The 17582-nt window shown below is 42.0% G+C and overlaps 1 protein-coding gene across 5 annotated transcripts in view; it reads right to left on the reverse strand.

Moving 5' to 3' along the window:
- nhsl3 (NHS like 3) overlaps positions 1-13861 on the reverse strand; it is a 47529-nt gene extending 33668 nt beyond the window's left edge. For 2 of the 5 annotated variants that reach the window (XM_016675161.1, XM_016675160.1), the window contains exon 1: positions 13433-13540. In XM_016675161.1, the coding sequence (XP_016530647.1) occupies positions 13433-13523 (91 nt within the window). In that variant the 5' untranslated portion in view covers positions 13524-13540. Of the gene's footprint in view, positions 1-7333; positions 7729-7882; positions 8032-8195; positions 8283-13432 lie in introns of those variants that run through there. The other 3 variants (XM_016675157.1, XM_016675154.1, XM_016675156.1) reach the window with 3 other exon arrangements.
- Between the last annotated feature and the right edge of the window lie 3721 nt (positions 13862-17582).

Raw genomic sequence — 17582 nt, forward strand, 5'->3', positions numbered from 1 at the left:
CACACACACACACACACACACACACACGTTCGGACTGTCCTGAGGGGAAATTAACTGTGTATCTCAGTGTAAACAGAGACCCACTCCCTCAGTCCAGGCTGATGTGTTCCAGCTGCTCTTCCACCACTTCAAACATCCTGCATGTCCAATGAAACAAAACATCATCACTAACCTTATAAAGAAAAAGCTGGGTGAATTTGGTTAACTGCCATTGATGTCTATTTGATTTGCATCTGGGGTTCTTTTTGGTAAAAGTGGACAAAAATCTGTTTAAATTTACTTTTTGAAACGGGCTTCTCTGCAGTAAATTAAAAAGTAAGGCTAACAAAAAGTAGGAGAGCAGCATGGTCAAAATACTTCAGCGTCATCCTGACGCTGTTGTCATCAGGATGACTTAGTGTGATGAAGCAGGTATAAGCTATTTAATGGGGTGGACTTGAAGTCATATGTCTGAGACTCTTATTTTGAAGTGTGAAAGGAAGTAATTCTCGAGTTGGCATGTTTTGTTGACAAATTTGACATCGTGGCATTTTGAGCTGAAAATACAACAAGAAGGAAATGAAATGAGAATTCCGACTATGAAAGTCTAAAGTCTCCAAGTTTATTTTTCAATATGGCCGCCAAAAATATAAAGTGTAAACTGTTTATCGACACTTCTGACAGTATGTTTCTCATTAAATCAATCACATGTACTTTTAATGTTTAAATTAATAAAACTGGGAGAAATGGCTACACATTTACAGTTTTGAATTAGTAGAAGTAGCCAATACCACAACTTAATACCGAAGCTGGGCTAAGTATTAGCTGCTAGCAATGCTAAGGAATGTAATCTGGAGTTTCCTTTTGGTGCTAAGCTAAAACGCTACTTCACAGTTCTTTATGACTATGGAGCACATTTAATCAACCCTAGTTCTCAATACAATATATAGCCTCTGGCAACTTGATTAACCACAAATTATTTTAAAAAGTGACAAAGTGCCATCATAGAAACTACAGTGATGTTACGAGACTTTTTAGATTGTTTTGCCTAGCACTGATTTGGCCTTGCTAAGGACGTCCATCTGCATTTTATGTAGTTTATAATGATGTTGTCACCACCTACTGGTATGGAGTAAATATTACATAACATTTTTAATTTGAGTCCCACAGACAAATTTAATTGAAAAGGCATGTAAAAAAGTATTGGTTCTATCTAGACAACATAAAAGTGTGGTAACCAATAGTGAATTTGTATAACTTCTGGCTGAATGTGAACCGGATTTAAGAACCAAACCAGCCAAATTTTAGATCAGATTTTTCAAAGCTGAATAAAGACAAAAGAGGGCAATCAAAAAGTCATAAAAAAAAGATATGATTGAAAGTTGTAAATGCAGACTCTTGATTTAAAAACCATTGCCACAGTAAATTTGATCAGTTTGAAATGTGTATTTTATTTGCGAAAGCACACACAAAGAAATCAGTTATTTTTATGCCGTTAGGCCACTCAGAATTAGATAGAAATGGCTCTAGCCATTTTTCAGGATGTTTTGACATTTGCCGTACCACACCCTAATGAGGGTGTATTTTAGATTTACTCCAATCCAATATACAAACCTGATAGTCTTGCGTTTAGCTGGCCTTTAAGGACGATGAATGTCTCGGATTTTATTGTTGCCTTGCTGTATTCCTGCCACAGTAAAGCGTTCCTCGCAATGTCGTTGCCTGGGAGACATTTACCTAAGAGCCGCACCTTCAGGTCTGCGGTGATGGATGAGGGTCGAAGGTATCTGCTTACCCAGGTAAAATTACCTCTCTCATTGGCTTGCACTGTGTGTGTGTGTGTGTGTGTGTGTGTGTGTGTGTGGTTAATGATGGTTGCACAGGGACATCATGGTGGGGTTGCATTAAACTTGTATACGCCGGCACACTTCGGTCGCTGCCCTTAGCCTGCCAAACTGTATTAAAGCCGCTCTGAGTTGTGGCCTGTAATAGAACTAAAAGCTATATACAATGTTGTCTGTGTAATGAGACGTTGGCAGCTCGGTTGCTCTGCCAGGCCCTGTAATCTGCATTACAGTTTGTAAATCTACACACCCCGACCGTGTTTTGTGATGTGGCAGCCACACACATGCATGTAAAGAAAACCCAAGCAAAGAGGAATGGCATGCATTACCAGCACAGTTTTACGAGGCCTGGGTCTGTGACACACGGAGCAGGCTCTACGCATGCAGGAGACAATGTCTGCGCACATGGACACACACGTGGGACTGCGAGAATGACCTCAGGGTCTGAACAGCGCCATGCGTCACATAGCAGGTAGTCGCAGCGCTTTCTGTTAAGGGCCTTATGCTCGGAGAGGTGATGTAATGAATGCGGGCGCCGCCCGAAAGCCCCGGCAATATGCCGCTGACACACAAACACAGATACACCCTCTGATACAGGGTTGCACCCGTTCATGCAGGGACATCCGCGCTCACAGCCGCAGCTGTTAACGTGAAGTGCAGAACAAAACACTTTTCAGATGCAAATAAAAAACCATAAAAAAAAGTATTAAGTTTGATGAAAACATGGAGACTGTGAGGCTTGAAGACATGTGTGAGTGTGTGTGTTTGCTCTGAGAAGTTACTCTAATTAAAAAAGCATTGAGAGAGTGCTTCCCTAAGAGTCCTCTTTAGGATGAATAGGGCTTTGTGATTCGTTGTAATCTCTCCCCTGCATCGCATAACTCTGGACCCAATCTGGCATCCCGGCTGCCGTGCACGCGCATGCTGACACGCTGAGAGGAATTCAGCACGTAAAAACAGACTGGACAAACTGGACAAGATCTTCAACGTCTAACTGATGGCCAAAGCCGGACTGCAGAGTGGCGCTTCTGAGGCGAATCAAGGGATTGAGAGGAGGATCAACAAGTTGGCTTTACAGAGATACAGGGAGAAACGAATGTCTGATTCGATTTGAAAAAGTAGAAAATCAGCAACACAAACACAATTAAGTTGAATATTTTAGTTAGTTCATGTAACAACATGGCAAGAGAAATCAAATGTCCTTTAAACATAGCGGACACTCAAAAGGGCGCCTGAAAGAGTTGAAATGTCTAAAATACAAACTTGACCAGAGTGCACACTTAGAGAAACTCTGTCTAAGACATTCTGGTGAAAGGGAACGTGTCATTGTGATATTGGTGATGGCCGCTAAGAAACTGTACATGTGTGCAATTTTTCAAAACCCTTCCAGTTGGGAATGAGCAACATTTTGACATCTCTGTGTTTTATGAAAAGGTCAATCGCCTGAGATAAGGGAACAGTGAGCCAAACCCTTTAATACCCTGTCTTGCTAAGCAATGTAGCAACCGCCCTGCATCAGAAGTAGGGGCACACCATCCCTCCTTAATTTTGGGTGATCGGTCGATTACCGATCACCCAAATGTGATCTAATCCATTGATCTTATCTACTTCCACAAAGGTCTGAAAATCAGCCACTGTCCTCTTTCTGCTCAGTCATAAGAGAAGACTGACTGGCCACAAGGTCAATTATTTAAAAAAAAAAAATCGCAATTGGCCAAAATCTAAATTAGCTTGTCAAGCTTTTTAAAGATCAGTGATTGGGAACAAACCTGCAGTCGGTGCAACCCTGATCATCAGAGTGTCTAAGCCACGTCATAGGGATGATCTATTGAGTCCAGTGATCTCTAGCTACTGGTTTTAAAAAGTAAACAAGACTCAGAAATCATTGTAGAGGAATATAATTATATTAATAATTAAAAATGATGTTGCTTGGCTGGTTCGCACTAAGTTAGCCACCTTTAAATTCCTCCATGTCATTTCAGACAAGAAGAGTAAGAAGGTGAGATACATGATTTGTTCATCATTAATGATTTGACAAAATGCCTTGGCGAGTCTCTGACACAGATTTCATGCATATTGGTGTCAATGATGCACAGCATGGCTGTTGCCCAACACTGTGGGCTTTATTTTTGAAAAATCACATCTGCGTCGCTGTATTGTTGTCTCCACTTGTGATCATGAATGGTCGAAAGCAGCTCTGAGTCTGGACGTCTTTGTAGTGATAAAGTACAGCTTGCACGAGGACGTCACTCTGAAATGCTCACAAACCGATGACCTGACTTTCCTGTGTTTGGTTTTCTGCTGGAAATCAGAATTCATAGTCTGACCAATTATGGCAAGTCATCCAGATCCTGAAGAGAAAAGGCAACCCGACGCTATCGTGATACTATCGGCATGTCTGAATGCTAGCATGGTGTTTTTTTTTAATTTTCTTAAATGCTGTTCGTTTTATACCAGCTGCAATTCTAAAAACGTTCTCCCTCCGTCTCATCAGTCCATGTAGTTTTTTCCTACAAGTCTTGGGAAACACGTTATGTTCCTTTTTGGTTAGAGGGAGTTTTGGCCTCAGAAGTTTCCCTTGGATACTTTGGGTTAGATATTACTTTTAGTCGCCGATGTACTCTTGGAGTAACTTTGGAAGGATTGCCACACCCGGGAATGTTCTCCACTGTTCCAATTTTCACCATTTATGTGTTTCGGCTCCTACTGTGGGTTCGTTAGAGTCTTCCCAACTCTTCGAAATGACTTGGTAACTTTTACCAGACCAGTAGATAGATGTCAATAACTTTGTTCCTCATCTATTCTTGTCTCTGTATGACATTGTTTAGCCTACGTTATGCTGTCGGTGAAGTTCTATTAAAGCAATTTCTTGAATTTACAAGTTGAATATTAAACTGGGCTTGGTGTGACTAGTTAAACTAAACCAGAAAATTTTGTGATTCACCAAGAGTGGGGTAGTAACATTGGTAAGGATAGACAGGTCGCCTAAAACCACAGAGAAGAAAGAAGCGATACAGATCAGTTCTCTGTGTACAAGCTCAGCTAAGTTGGACAGGAAAGCAGTGAACAAAGTCTGAGGTTCATCGGGTTGAACCAAGCATTTTAATGCAATGTTTCTTCACCAAAGTCTAAAAATCACTTCAGGGAACAAGCTGGAAGTCCTAAATATAATTTGCCCTATCTGACTCTGACCTCTTTCGTCTGTTGCCTGTCGTGCCTCTTGATGTGTTTCTCTTCAGGCTTATGCTGGAAAACCCCCCTGACACAAAATGCCAAAAAAACATGGTTCCCACACATTTTCAGCATCAGCCTTTGACCACATCCTCTGCTAAGGATTTATTAGCACTATTATTAGTTAAACTTTGGCTTCTAAAGGAGACACTGTCTGTTACCCATCCAGAATGTTGAGCATACTAATGAATCTCGGAAGTTTGGCTTTTTGGTTGGACAAGTCAATAAAAGTCCTGGAGTGAATCTGAATTCACAACAATGACACAAACACACGCACGCAGAACGACAAAAGAGAAAGGGAACACTAAAGGGATGGAACAAAAACAGGAAATGGGGAGTGTGGGTAATCTCTGTGCTGCCGACCAAGCAAACGCACCAGTAAACAGAAAAAAGGGGATTAGACCCGAGTCGCATCAGTGAGTCACTGGCCAAAATACAGATGTGCAGACAGATGTCTTGACCAAGAATAAATCCCTCTTTACCTTTTATCAACACATTCCTCAGATATAAATCATCACCGTGAAGGCTGCGATTAAAAGAAAAGTCATAACAAAGTTGCCAAAGAAACAAGAAAGACTTAAAAATAGCTGATCTACAAAAGAAAAAAGTAACTCTACAGGAACATCAATGAAGAGCTGCGACAGACCCTCAGCGAATGGAGAAAACCTCCACTGGCGCACTTCCTGTCAGCCAGTAACGGTGATGAGATACAAACGTAACAGATCGCTTTGCACCCAACCATTTAACCCTTGTGTGTGCGAGGACTGAGGCAAACGTAGAGGTCTATGGAAAATTATACAGGTTTTACGTGTGTGGGGTTGGTTGGACCCCATTTCGACATACAAGGGTTAAGAAAGAGATAAATTGTGTGTGTGTGTGTGTGTGTGTGTGTGTGTGTGTGTGTTTTAAGCAAAATCTTTTTTAATGGATATATTTTTTGGCTACTTGAAAAGCGGCCAGTTGCAAAGCACTGTCTCGTTGTTGTTGTTGTGTTGTTGTTGTTGTTAATTAGCCTGTTAAATAAACTATGAATGTTTTAAGCCTGATACAGTAAGGAATCTGCTCAAGGTTTTTATTTTGAAGTAAAAAGCAGTAGTTCTTGTGTTCCTCATTAGGCTGGCAGATACGTCTCGGTGAAAAATAAGTTGTCAGCATTGCGAAAATACTGCTACTGGCTAACCGTTAGCTGCTAGCACTGCTAACGCAAGCATCTGCTTCGGAGCTTCCTATGGGAGCTGAAATAAAAGACCATCTCCCAGTTTTTGACAATTTTATTACCTTCGGTACAAAATCTAAAATACTTTTTGCACTTTTTCTCCATCGTATTTATCTCTCCAGATCCTACACACCTTCATATTTTATAAGCAAAGTGATCGTAATAATAATCAATGGAAACGAGGGGAGAAGTAAAAGTGTATAATTACCTAACAGATTATTTATGAAATGAAAGTAGAAACAGAGAAAATGACAAAGTTTCAGTCTGGAATGAAGGTGCAAAATGGCAAAAGGGGCCATAAAAAGAAAAATATGGGTACGTCTCAGTAAATTTGACATGCGTTCTGATGCAGCTGTCTGACTTAAAGTACCTTATTAAGCATTTAATGATGCTAAATGTTATACTTTCATGAGCTATAAGTGGAAAATCAACATAATTTACAGAAATAAAGGCCTGAAAACATCAGTAGACATAAGTAACCTATAATCTATACGACAGTGCGTTTCAATAGGTGAACTGACATATTGAAGTAGATTAACTTTTCAATAATATTGTGATTGATTGAGATGCACCTGTAGAGAGGTATCATAAGACCAAACACGGTGACCTTGAAAATATTTTTTTTCCCTCTTGAAATCATTTATGTGCAAGTTTTTCCATTTATCCATCAGTTATCTTACACCCTTAACCCTGATTAAGGTTGGGAGGGGTGCTGGTTAACGGGTGAGAGGCGGGGTACACCCTGGTCAGGTCACCAGTCCATCACACGCCAACATGCATGTTTCTCTAGGACAAAACATAAAAACAAACCATCTTACCCCATGAGAAAAAAGGTTTGGATTTGTTTTATCACCTTCATGCTGAAAATCTGCATCGTAACTTTAACGACAGGAAGAGTTTGTGTTGAAGTTTGCCTTGTGTTTGTTAGCCAATGACGACCTTTCTTAATTTTTAAATGTTTCCAACACTTAGAATCTTCACAGTTTTACAACACCATCATGACACTGAAGCTGCAGTGAAGTGAAGCATTTACAGAGAAGCTACGGCATGAGAGGACACTGACCCTTCGCGGCGTCGTGGTTGAGAAGTCCCGGTTTGTTATCCGCCACCCCGGTGGGGTTACGGCTCACCCCATTGCCGAGGTTCTTCTTCCTCCGGCTCTTCCTCAACCAGCTGAAGGCTTGTCCCAGGGAGACTCCCGACTTCTTCTGTCCACGCTGAGCCCTCGCCTCCTTGGCTAAGATCTCAGAGATGTCCCTGGGCACCAGATCACCTGTAGACCTCCTCCGGGACATTATGAGGTTGGTCCCAGTGGGTAGATATCTTCCTCCCCCAACACTCCCTTCAGTTGTCTCAGCTTGGAACGATTCACCGGATGTGAAATTTCTCTCCAAGATTCGATGAGAGTCCCTCTCAGGCCTCTCCCCTGGTATCGGTTCTTCCTGACTGTCCAACCACCTGGGATAACAGTGAGATCAGCAGGATGAGACACACAAAGTAGGGCTGGAGACCGAAGCTGCAGGGAAGGGGTGAGTGAGTTAGACGTCAAGAAGAAGAACTAGAACTAGAAAATAAACCAGGCCGAGAGGAAAAAAAAAAAAAACAGACAGACCCCAGCTGCATTATGTTGAGCATGCTTTCGTTGTCCAGCTGAAGTTTTCACATCCCTCACACACCCATCCTGCACAGCCAGATCTTTGTACCATCGCATTTGCGAGCAGACATGCGGCTCAAACAAGCAGAAAAGTAACTGAGGATGAGCTGGAAGAGCAGAAATAGAGTGAGGAAAAGCCTGGTGTTTTACTAAAACAGAACCAAAAAGGATCAGAGTCAACAGTACGCTTCCTCTACCTGCAGTTGCAATCCAAACATGTTTGCTTTTGCTGCATGACAATCTGCAAAAGACACAATCTTAAGCAACTTACTCAGCAAAACGTTCTGTCCTCTCCTTCTGCTGCTCCTTGTTTTTTTTTTCCCCCTTCGCCCTGAGAACAGCTTTCCGAGGGATAGGCGAGTGTGCGTGTGTGTTTTTTAGCAGAGTGAATGAAGCTGCATGCTCTGTGAAACAGCCCGTCCCACCCCTCTGCACGAGAGACAGCCTCTCCTCCACCCTCTCGTGTTGCTGTTTGCAGTCGGCCACACAGTCCCGGCGCTGCCTGCTTCTCTCCACATTCCAAACTGACTTTTTAGCTTTTCGGTGGGATCACCAGCGGTTTTTCCTTCTGCACTTTTTTGTGCTTTAGCCCTTTGATTTCTTTCCAGTTACAGTGCTAGGTGGCAGTGTAGCCCCCGCCGCCCCCATGGGGTTACTATCACTGGAAAAAAAAAATGCTGATTTGAGATTGAGTTGGACATTTATTTTGTGGGAGAAAAAAAAAGTCTGGATTAAATATATCAAGAAAACTGCAGATGATGATTGAGATATTTAGTTTTCCTGACGCTGTCTCTTGACCCCATGCAGCCCAGAGGAAACCTGACACCTCTTGTTAAATGTGACACACACACACACACACACACACACGTAATTAGGGAGACAGGTAGGGTGAGTCACAAGGGGCCAGTTACCTGTGAGTCGGTCATGTTTTGCTTGCATTCATGTTTAAAGTGAACTTTGTGGAAGAAATCTGTCATGAATTACAGATTGCGCTGTGGTGTGGGGCTTTGTGGGTGGGCTGGTGGGCAGCGGCATCAGAGATGAGGGGGCTGGAGGTAAGTAGTCTGTGGTTTGTAGCTACTGAAGCAACATGGCTGGTGATAGATAGATAGATAGAAACCAGAGTTGCGTTTCCATTGCACAATTTGAATGGAATCAAGTCAATTTCTACAAAACGTTTTGGCGCTGGGTTGAGCTGTGTTCTTTCAGCAAGTATCGAAATCGGTTAATTTCGCTAAACTGTAATGGAAACACTTTTTTTCACGTCGCACTAGTCACATGATCAAGAACCAGATGTTGCCGCTGGCTCTAAACCACGAAGAAGATGACGACAGGAAGTAGTTGGAAAGGGCGGGACGGTGGGGGAGATCATGGCAGCGCGTGTTTTTTAATGACTTGTAGCGTGAGCAAACTAATTGCGTTTCTTATGTAATGGAAACACAGCAATTGAGAAATTGTTGTTTTTTTCAACATTAGCGGAATATCAACAAAGTTTTGCACGCATTTGTAATGGAAACGCGGCTGGAGTCTCCTACATGGCTTGATGAACTTCTTATGACTTTCTTTTGAAAACAATTGCTCACTTTTTGCTCCTCTTCCACAAAGGTCAGATTAGTGGAGTGCATGTTTAAGAGTTATCCTTCTCTCTTTTGCGCTCTTGGTGTGTTGACTGCTTCTCTGATTAATTCTCTCCTTGCCCATCCTGTCAGGTTAGGTGGAGGGTTTCTTACCGCAGCTTGGTAATCACGCCATACGCTTTACATTCTCATATTCAGATTGAACAGAGGTCTGTGAGATGCTTAAAACTTTTGTTTCATCACCCCAACCCTGTATAACACTTCACAACTTTATCCCTGACCCGTCTGAGGTGTCTCTTGGTCTTCCATTTATATGAAATGAGGTTCTGTCAGAATCCCAATAGCTTGTCATTTCTTAATGTTCGCTGGACATTACCTCGCAGCCAATGGCTATTGGAGACAGGCACCAAACCTTGCAAGTACAATTGGCAATAGACAATAGATGGTTGAATTTCTGTTGTTGTGACACACCAAACACTTCCGATTTCTTGTAAAAGCTGCGTTTGCCAAGACTTAAAATTCTAAAATACAAAAAAAAAAAAAAAACTGCTTTATTGGTAGACGCGTTTCGATTTGTTGCTTTCGTCAAGTTGTGCGTTAGCCCTTCAAGTGTTGCTTGAGTTGTCCCCTCAGCAGATCTGTGACCTTCTCCACGCACCTCGGGACTGGGTGAAGTTGTGCCAGAAACATTTTTGAAAAGTCGAACTCGGCCAGAGACTAATTCGCTCCATATCCTCCATATTTAGCCAGCGACTTGTGGGTCAGTGTCTTCATTTAGCCGCTGGGATGAGGCTGCAGATTACCTGTCCGTCGGGATTCCTGGGCTATTTCTGACACATTGCCTCAACCCTTTACTGTCAGTCCACCTCTGAGGCAAAAAAGATCTTCCAACACATGGATCTCACATGGTTCAGGTCGCCTCCTCTCTATCCAAGTTTTTCTTTTTTTTCTTTCCACGCAGCGTTAGCCAGCAGCAGTCTTTGTCATGTTCCATCGGCAAACAATGGAAAATTCAGAGGAAGATTTTCAGCCAAGAGAAAATGAATGCACACTGTGTCCATTATGTCCCCGTTAGATTGGGGTGACGGATCACCATTCTGCTTCCATTTAAAGTAATTAAAACTTAATTAACTCCCCCCATGTATCAGACCTGTTGGCAGGTTATGAAAGTGAGGTGATTAATGACATGTGAGGGTTCTGACGTGAGGTTTTTTTTGTTTTGTTTTTTTGGTCCCAGTGTGTGTGGGAAAGCACGGGAGGTACAGCGGGCTCGGTACTGTAAGCGGCCGAGCCGGGAGGGGTTAAAATGAGTCATAGTTCCGTCGACTTGTGCTTAACAGACTGAAATGTTTAACGTTTCCATGGCAATAGAGAAGAAAACAGTCATCTTTAGTGTGTCTGCTAAAGGTCCCTCTGGGAATGTGTGTGTGTGTGTGTGTGTGTGTGTGTGTGTGTGCGTGTGCGTGTGTGTGTGTGGAGAGAGGCACAAAATCATTAACCCATAGAACTCTGTGAGCCTACTGGGGAATGTATCGCCAATCACTCCTTAGATAATTGGCGCCTCTTTGCTACAGTCACAGGGGACGCCTCTTTACAAGCCTCCTTCCTGCTGGTGGAGGATTACAAGGTTGTACGTCGTGCCATTTGGTCAAACAATAGCAATACCGGAATACCTTTTCAAGTTTTTCAAGCTGATTTTAAGGTATTTTGTTGGAATTCAAAGTTCTGAAACAAACACAGATTTCTCTTCTCCATGATCACAAATTTTAATGGAAGATGTGGGTTACATCAAGACTGGCACTTTCTCCCCATCCCGCCACTACCGTGTTTCACAGTGTAGATGGTGTGCACAGCCTACCGTGCAGTGTTTGTTTTCTGACATAGTGTTTACCATGTTACATTTATGGTGTTTTCCACGTTGGTTGGAAAGTTTAATTTTGGTCTCATCTGACCAGAGTACCCTCTAGTGAAAGTTGGCCAATATGTTGTGCATTGCATGTGGCAAACTGCAAATAGTTCTTTGTTTGGCTGTTCAATCAATTCTTCTCCTGATATTGTTTTATAACTCACCTCATCTTCTTGATGGTTCTACTGTGTTCCTTGGTGTTCATGATGTTGTTTGTGCAATAATGTTCTCTAAGGGGACCTCAATGCTAAATTCATATTTTGCACAATTTTGTACCTCCCATTTGGATCTCTACTGCTTTGTTTGTTTCTCTCTTTGTTTTTGGCAATAAATCAATGTTTTCAGGTGTATGAAAAAGGAGCTGTTTCAAAAACTTTGCAAATGTAGCATCACAAACCAGCAGGCACTGCCCTTCACCAAGAAACCCCAGCGGAGCTCCACCTGTCACCTAGCAACCCCAGGAGAACTCCAAAACATTCAGTCGGCTGGTTTTACCGCTCTACGCGCTGTACAATGGCTGCTGGAAAACACAAGTGTTCTGTCCTTGACTTAACGTCCAGAAGCCACTTGCTTCTGATCGTGCAGGAGGCTGCACTTCTGCTTTTCAAACATGTCCGATTGTACAATTGAGCATCTGTTTGCAGCCACTGTCACATGCGAGTTTAACCCTTTGGGTTGGGGGGAGAGGAGGCGTGGCCAAGCAGTAGCAGCTTATTTGGATATAAAGTGAAAAGAAGCCTTAAAACGGCTCATTATGAAAGAAGCTCAAAATAAGCATAGCTGAGAAAACTAAAATCTCGTCTAAGAATAATTTTCCATAAGTAAAAAAAAAAAAAGAAAAAGATAATGAACATGTCTTGTATAGCCCATAGACCTAACTGTTCAAGGAAGCATAACAACTTTGAAAAAGACGAAAGTTTTTTAAAACTTTTCTGTAAAGTTTTATAAAACTTTACAGAAAAGCTGTTTTCATCTTTTTGTGCCATTAATGTATTTATTGGGGTTTTGTATGATGGATCAACTCAAGTATTTCATGGTTGTAAGCTGAAGGGAAAATTACAAAGTGGAACAAATAGTAGCTCAACAAAATATTCTAATATTTAAATAAATAAAAACAACAACAACAACAACAAACAGACATTTGGGGCAGCAGAATCTGCAAAACCTTAAGTGAACTTTGGAACCTGATCTGGTTTGACCGACTCGGCTGAAAGAGAGCGACCCAAACCCTTCAGGAAGGGACCTGTGTGTGAGAGCATGTGTGTTTGATGGGACTGAAAGTGGACTGCAGGCAGGAAATCCACGCTGCCGGCCGGGATAAGCCCAGCTCTCTCAGAGCAGCATTGTCATTCCCGGCCTGCTTTTGTCCCGCGCCCGACCCAAATACTTCCCCTCTGCGCTCGCCTCGACAAACACGACGGCGCCGCATCCGAACCGAAACACCAGCATCTGTTTCAGCTGCGCTAATTAAACGCTGGCGTTCAGGTTTTTACCTCCAGTAAAAGCAGGCAGCGTGTTATTTATAACGCGGAGCAGCAGAGAGGATGGGAGGGGTGGAGAGGAAGGTGAGAGGAGAAATGAGGGTACGGCAGGAGAATTATGGCTATAATAACAGTTTTAAGAAACAGGGAGAGGTCCACGCCGAGCGGTGGGAAAGGAGAGGGGATTACTGTTCGTCTCACCAAACCCACCGGAGATGACGGAGGGCGCAGAGACGCTTTAACGTTTAAACCGCACGTTAACTACCGAGTAAACCGAGAAAGACAAAAATGTGTCGGCATTTCTTTGTTTGACGTCATAATTCACCAGCACAGCTTTGTGAGGATGGGGAGAAAAAGTGTGTACGTCAAAAAATCAGCATTTAAAACTGAAGTTTCAGAACAGCAATGACGACGACGACCAGCTTTTACAACACGCGACTCAGGTGGAACGTCACGGAGTCGCGAGACTCATCTAGCTCCTCTGGAGTGGTCGACCCACAGTAATCACCATCCAATACCGAACCCTGAAGAGTGCAGAAGTTACCTCCAGGATGTCCTCTGTGACCACGGGCCTCCATCTGAACCAGACCAGCTGACAGCTTTCTCTGGGATGAGGTCATCTGAGATTCCCCCATAATCCCTCACTCTCCTCTTCTCCTCCTTTCTGTTACATACTTTGTTTTGTTTTTTAAATTTCCCCTGTAAAACAAGTTCTAAAGAACTATTAAAAGTCAACACAAATAAATGTGACAGTTTAAATGAAACTGGATAGACACATATCAAACGTATAAAAATATTTTTTTCAATATATTTTAATGGTCCAAATTTATTATTTAATGAAACAATTAAGTGGGAGAGTATAATACAAGTTTGAATCAATGTGTTATGTGTTCTCCAGGCACATGGTGTCATTTTATAGCATAATCAAGTATCTATGTTAATTTCAGTTGGTATAAAAATGACATATATACCAAATAGGCTTTGAAAGAAGCTCTATTTTCTAATTTGATGCCTTGAAATTGGGCCTCCCTCTCTTTAAAAACTCCTGCTCTTTCTGAAACCCCGCCTTCAGGAAGTGTCACAACATGGCTCCTCTATTAACCCTTTAGGAACATTTTTAACAGCGTTTCACTGACAGAACATCGTAAGCTCAGCTGATCACTGAGGCTAACCAGCAGCAGTTAGCAAACACTACCAGGCACTTGCTAACTGCTGCTGGCTAGTCTGAAGGAGCTGAGTGGCCAAACACTGCACTCGGATCAGTTCTAGTCCACATGTGCTGCTTTTTCTCCTACACCCCGCACTACACCTTCTATTGATCTTCTTAATGTACCACTAATGTGTTCGAAGTTTACTGAAAATGAAAAACAAAACCATTGAAATAACGTCAAAAACTGTGGAAAACTGGGATATGAAAGTCACATATTTTGTTGTGCCTCATGGGAGTAGTTTGGCTCATCATCCAGGCAACAGAGACAGTTTGTTCATTTAATATCCTAATTTGTTTAAAAGTACTTCATTTGTGTTTTTTAGGCACTACAACTTCAATCTGATCAATCATCTCGACTGTTGATGGCAATGATTTGACCATGAAGTTCTTCTTTCCCCAGCTGCTGTTGTTCCCAGACAATCCTCGTTTCCCGCTTCCAAGTTTTCCTTCTCGCCGACAGAGAGAGGGAAAAGTGAGTAGGATTCAGTCTGCAATGTGCGAAAGTATCAGCGGCTGGACCCCCACAAGATGTATGTCAAATTTTAATCTCTTTTCAGCTGCAAGAACAAGTTAATTCAAGTCAGTGCAAGTTCACTAGGCCCTTGCTGAGCCAATAAGCTAAGCAACAAGAGATATAAAAAGCTGGATGAAGTCAGAACTCCATGTTTTGGAGCTCCATCAGCTGAAATCCATAAGTTGTTTCAAATTGAACTGAGAAGTATTTCTCAGAATTTTGGAAAGCGGTCTGAGCCAAACCCGGCCAGCTGCGTGGAGAACCATCTGCTCTGCAACTTGCACACAGAGGTTTAAATCCAAACCTTTGTGCAGAGTTCGTAGCAAAAAGCTGAAGACTCCACATTCACTGCATAAAAGTCAATTTGTGAGGCATTGCAGAAGTCGTTTTCTTTGTTCCAGCCCCTTTTTACTGGGATATTCAACTTCCTTCAGTAAAACTCCAGCTGATCTGCCAAAGGGTTTTGAAGTTTACTAGAGAACATTAGGGAACAAATATGGAGCTAAATTAGGGCCAGAAAGTTTGTTCGAAAGAAAAAAAAAACTAAACTGAAAGAAAAAAGTTTTGAAATTGAAAGAAATGTTCAAAACTACTTTTCAGAGTCAAGTCTTTTTTTAAGTCTCAAACAATTTCACTTTCAGATCTTTTTTTTTCATTTTCAAACTTTTTCTTCAGTGAGTTTGTCGGTTAAAGTAATCTTAACTGTAAAGTTGAATTAATCTTGTAAACAAACTTGTATAATGGATAGACATTTTTTATATTTACTCCATATTTGTGTCGTGTATTGCTGGACTCATCTCTTCATCTGTTCTCCTTTTAATGCCCAAATCACATCAGTCTTGTACTTATAAACAATAAGTGAAACTGAACTATTTGCCTGTTATTTTCTTGTTAACTAGATTGTGCCCTGACTTGGTAATTTTGATGTAAATTACTAGTTTTGCTAGTAATTACCCAAAGCAATTATCGACACCAAAACCACATGTATTGTTGCACAACACTAAACTCAATACAATTCTTCTAGAAACATGGGAAAATATTCAAATGTCCCATTTAAGGCCCTGTAGATACAAAGCCAAAGTGTTTTCTAACACGAGTGGGGAAAAAAGAAACCATGTTTTTCTAACTGCACTGCTAAAAAAGTCAAAGTATTTTTGCAGCAGGAATTTCTGAGAGGGTGTGGTCGCCGCGGGGCAGTTTGGGGCCGGACAAAAACAAAGCCACTGCTGCTTTCCAACACTCCCACCCAGACTGCCCCTCTATTTTTCTCCCTCTGCCTCCGTCTCTCCTGCTTTCCTCCTCTTCAACGACCTGTTTTCACTCTCTGCAGCGGGCCGCCCGGTGATGTCACAATCAGGAATCCTGGGGTGACCTCTCGTCGTTTCTGTAACGTGAAAACAGGGGCCGGGACTCGACACACCATCTCATTAAGAGAGTTAAAAACAGAGCACCGATCCTCTCCAGTCAAAAACCACTTTCAAATAAGGACGCCGGCACACTCAAAGTCTGAGGCTGTTTTTTATTTTTTTTTCTCCTGAACATTCCTGGCCGCAAATGTCATAAAACCCACTTCATTAAAAGATAGCGGTCATAATATCTACTGAAGTATTTTAAGCAACATTTACAGCACGCCATTAGGTCTCCCGCTACAGCGAACTGTACTTTCAGAGACACATCGGGTTGTGTTTTTGCACCCACGCTAGATGATGACTCATTACACTAACAGGCCAACTTAAAATGTAAGCTTGATGTGTGTTTAGATTTGAGGCGAGTGTGTCGGGAGAATTTTTGGCAAATGTATAAAGCTGCTGGTGAAACACGGGTCAAAATGAAAATAGTATAAAGTATGAGAGCCAGATCGTACAGGAGAGAGAATATTTTTGAATGAATTCAAAACTGTTGAGACGTTTGCCTCAACATACATACACTTGGCAGCTGTAACAAGTTACATTTTAAGGTTTTCCATCATTTCTAGGGATGTGTTTGTGAGTATTTCTTCCAGAAATCCATTTGCGAGGTCAGACACTGACGTTACACGAGCAGCAAGGTTCGGTACGAAGCGAGAGGCAGGAACTTTTACAGGAAGAGCTGGAAACTGACTTGATGAACTGGAAGCAATATGTGTAAGGGAGGGCGATTGCTTGGCATGACAAACAAGTGATACTGATTAAGTGTATTCAAAACAGCTGTAGGGGAGCTTAAACGGAGAAGCTGGTAAACATCAGGAGAACATGAGGTCCAGATGAAGAACACCAAAACAAGACAAAGCATGACGGAAGTACGAGGCTGAGAGCTAGAAAGCAACAGGTGCTGCTAGAAAAGCAAAAAAGTATGTAGAGCAGTGCAAAGCATAAAGAGACTACACTTGAAACTGTTCAGGATAAACGAATCCATATATGGACCTTCTTCTTGCATTGTGACAGAAGCTGCGTTTCCATTACAAACGTCCACAAAACGTTGTCAATATCCCGCGAATGTCGAAAATATACAATTGCGCAATTGCTGTGTTTCCATTAAATAAGAAACGCAATTAAAACCACACACGAATAAGTTTGTTTACATGATAAATCCTGCAGTGCCATCATCCTCCTACCACTTCCTGTTGTCATCTTCATTGTTTGCACCAGCAGTAACGACCGGTTGTTGAGCACATGACTCATGTGATGCGCAAAAAAGTGTTTCTATCGCAGTGATTTCGAAACATCTTTTCGGTGATTTCGAAAAATCACCCCGTCCTAGTACAAAAACCTTTTATTAAAATCCTTGACTCCCCATCCATTTTTTTTAAAATCGGTGTGTTTTCATTAAACAAAATTTGTTTCGTAATTCCATCCATCCATTCATTTTCTGTACACCCTTGTCCCTAATGGGGTCCAGAGGGTTGCTGTTACCTATCTCCAGTTAACGTTTCGGATGAGAGGCGGGGTCCCCCTGTACAGGTTGCCAGTCTGTCGCAGGGCAACACAGAGA

This window comes from Poecilia formosa, unplaced genomic scaffold (genome assembly GCF_000485575.1).
Source record: "Poecilia formosa unplaced genomic scaffold, Poecilia_formosa-5.1.2 Scaffold107, whole genome shotgun sequence".
In the NCBI taxonomy this organism is placed as follows: domain Eukaryota; kingdom Metazoa; phylum Chordata; class Actinopteri; order Cyprinodontiformes; family Poeciliidae; genus Poecilia; species Poecilia formosa.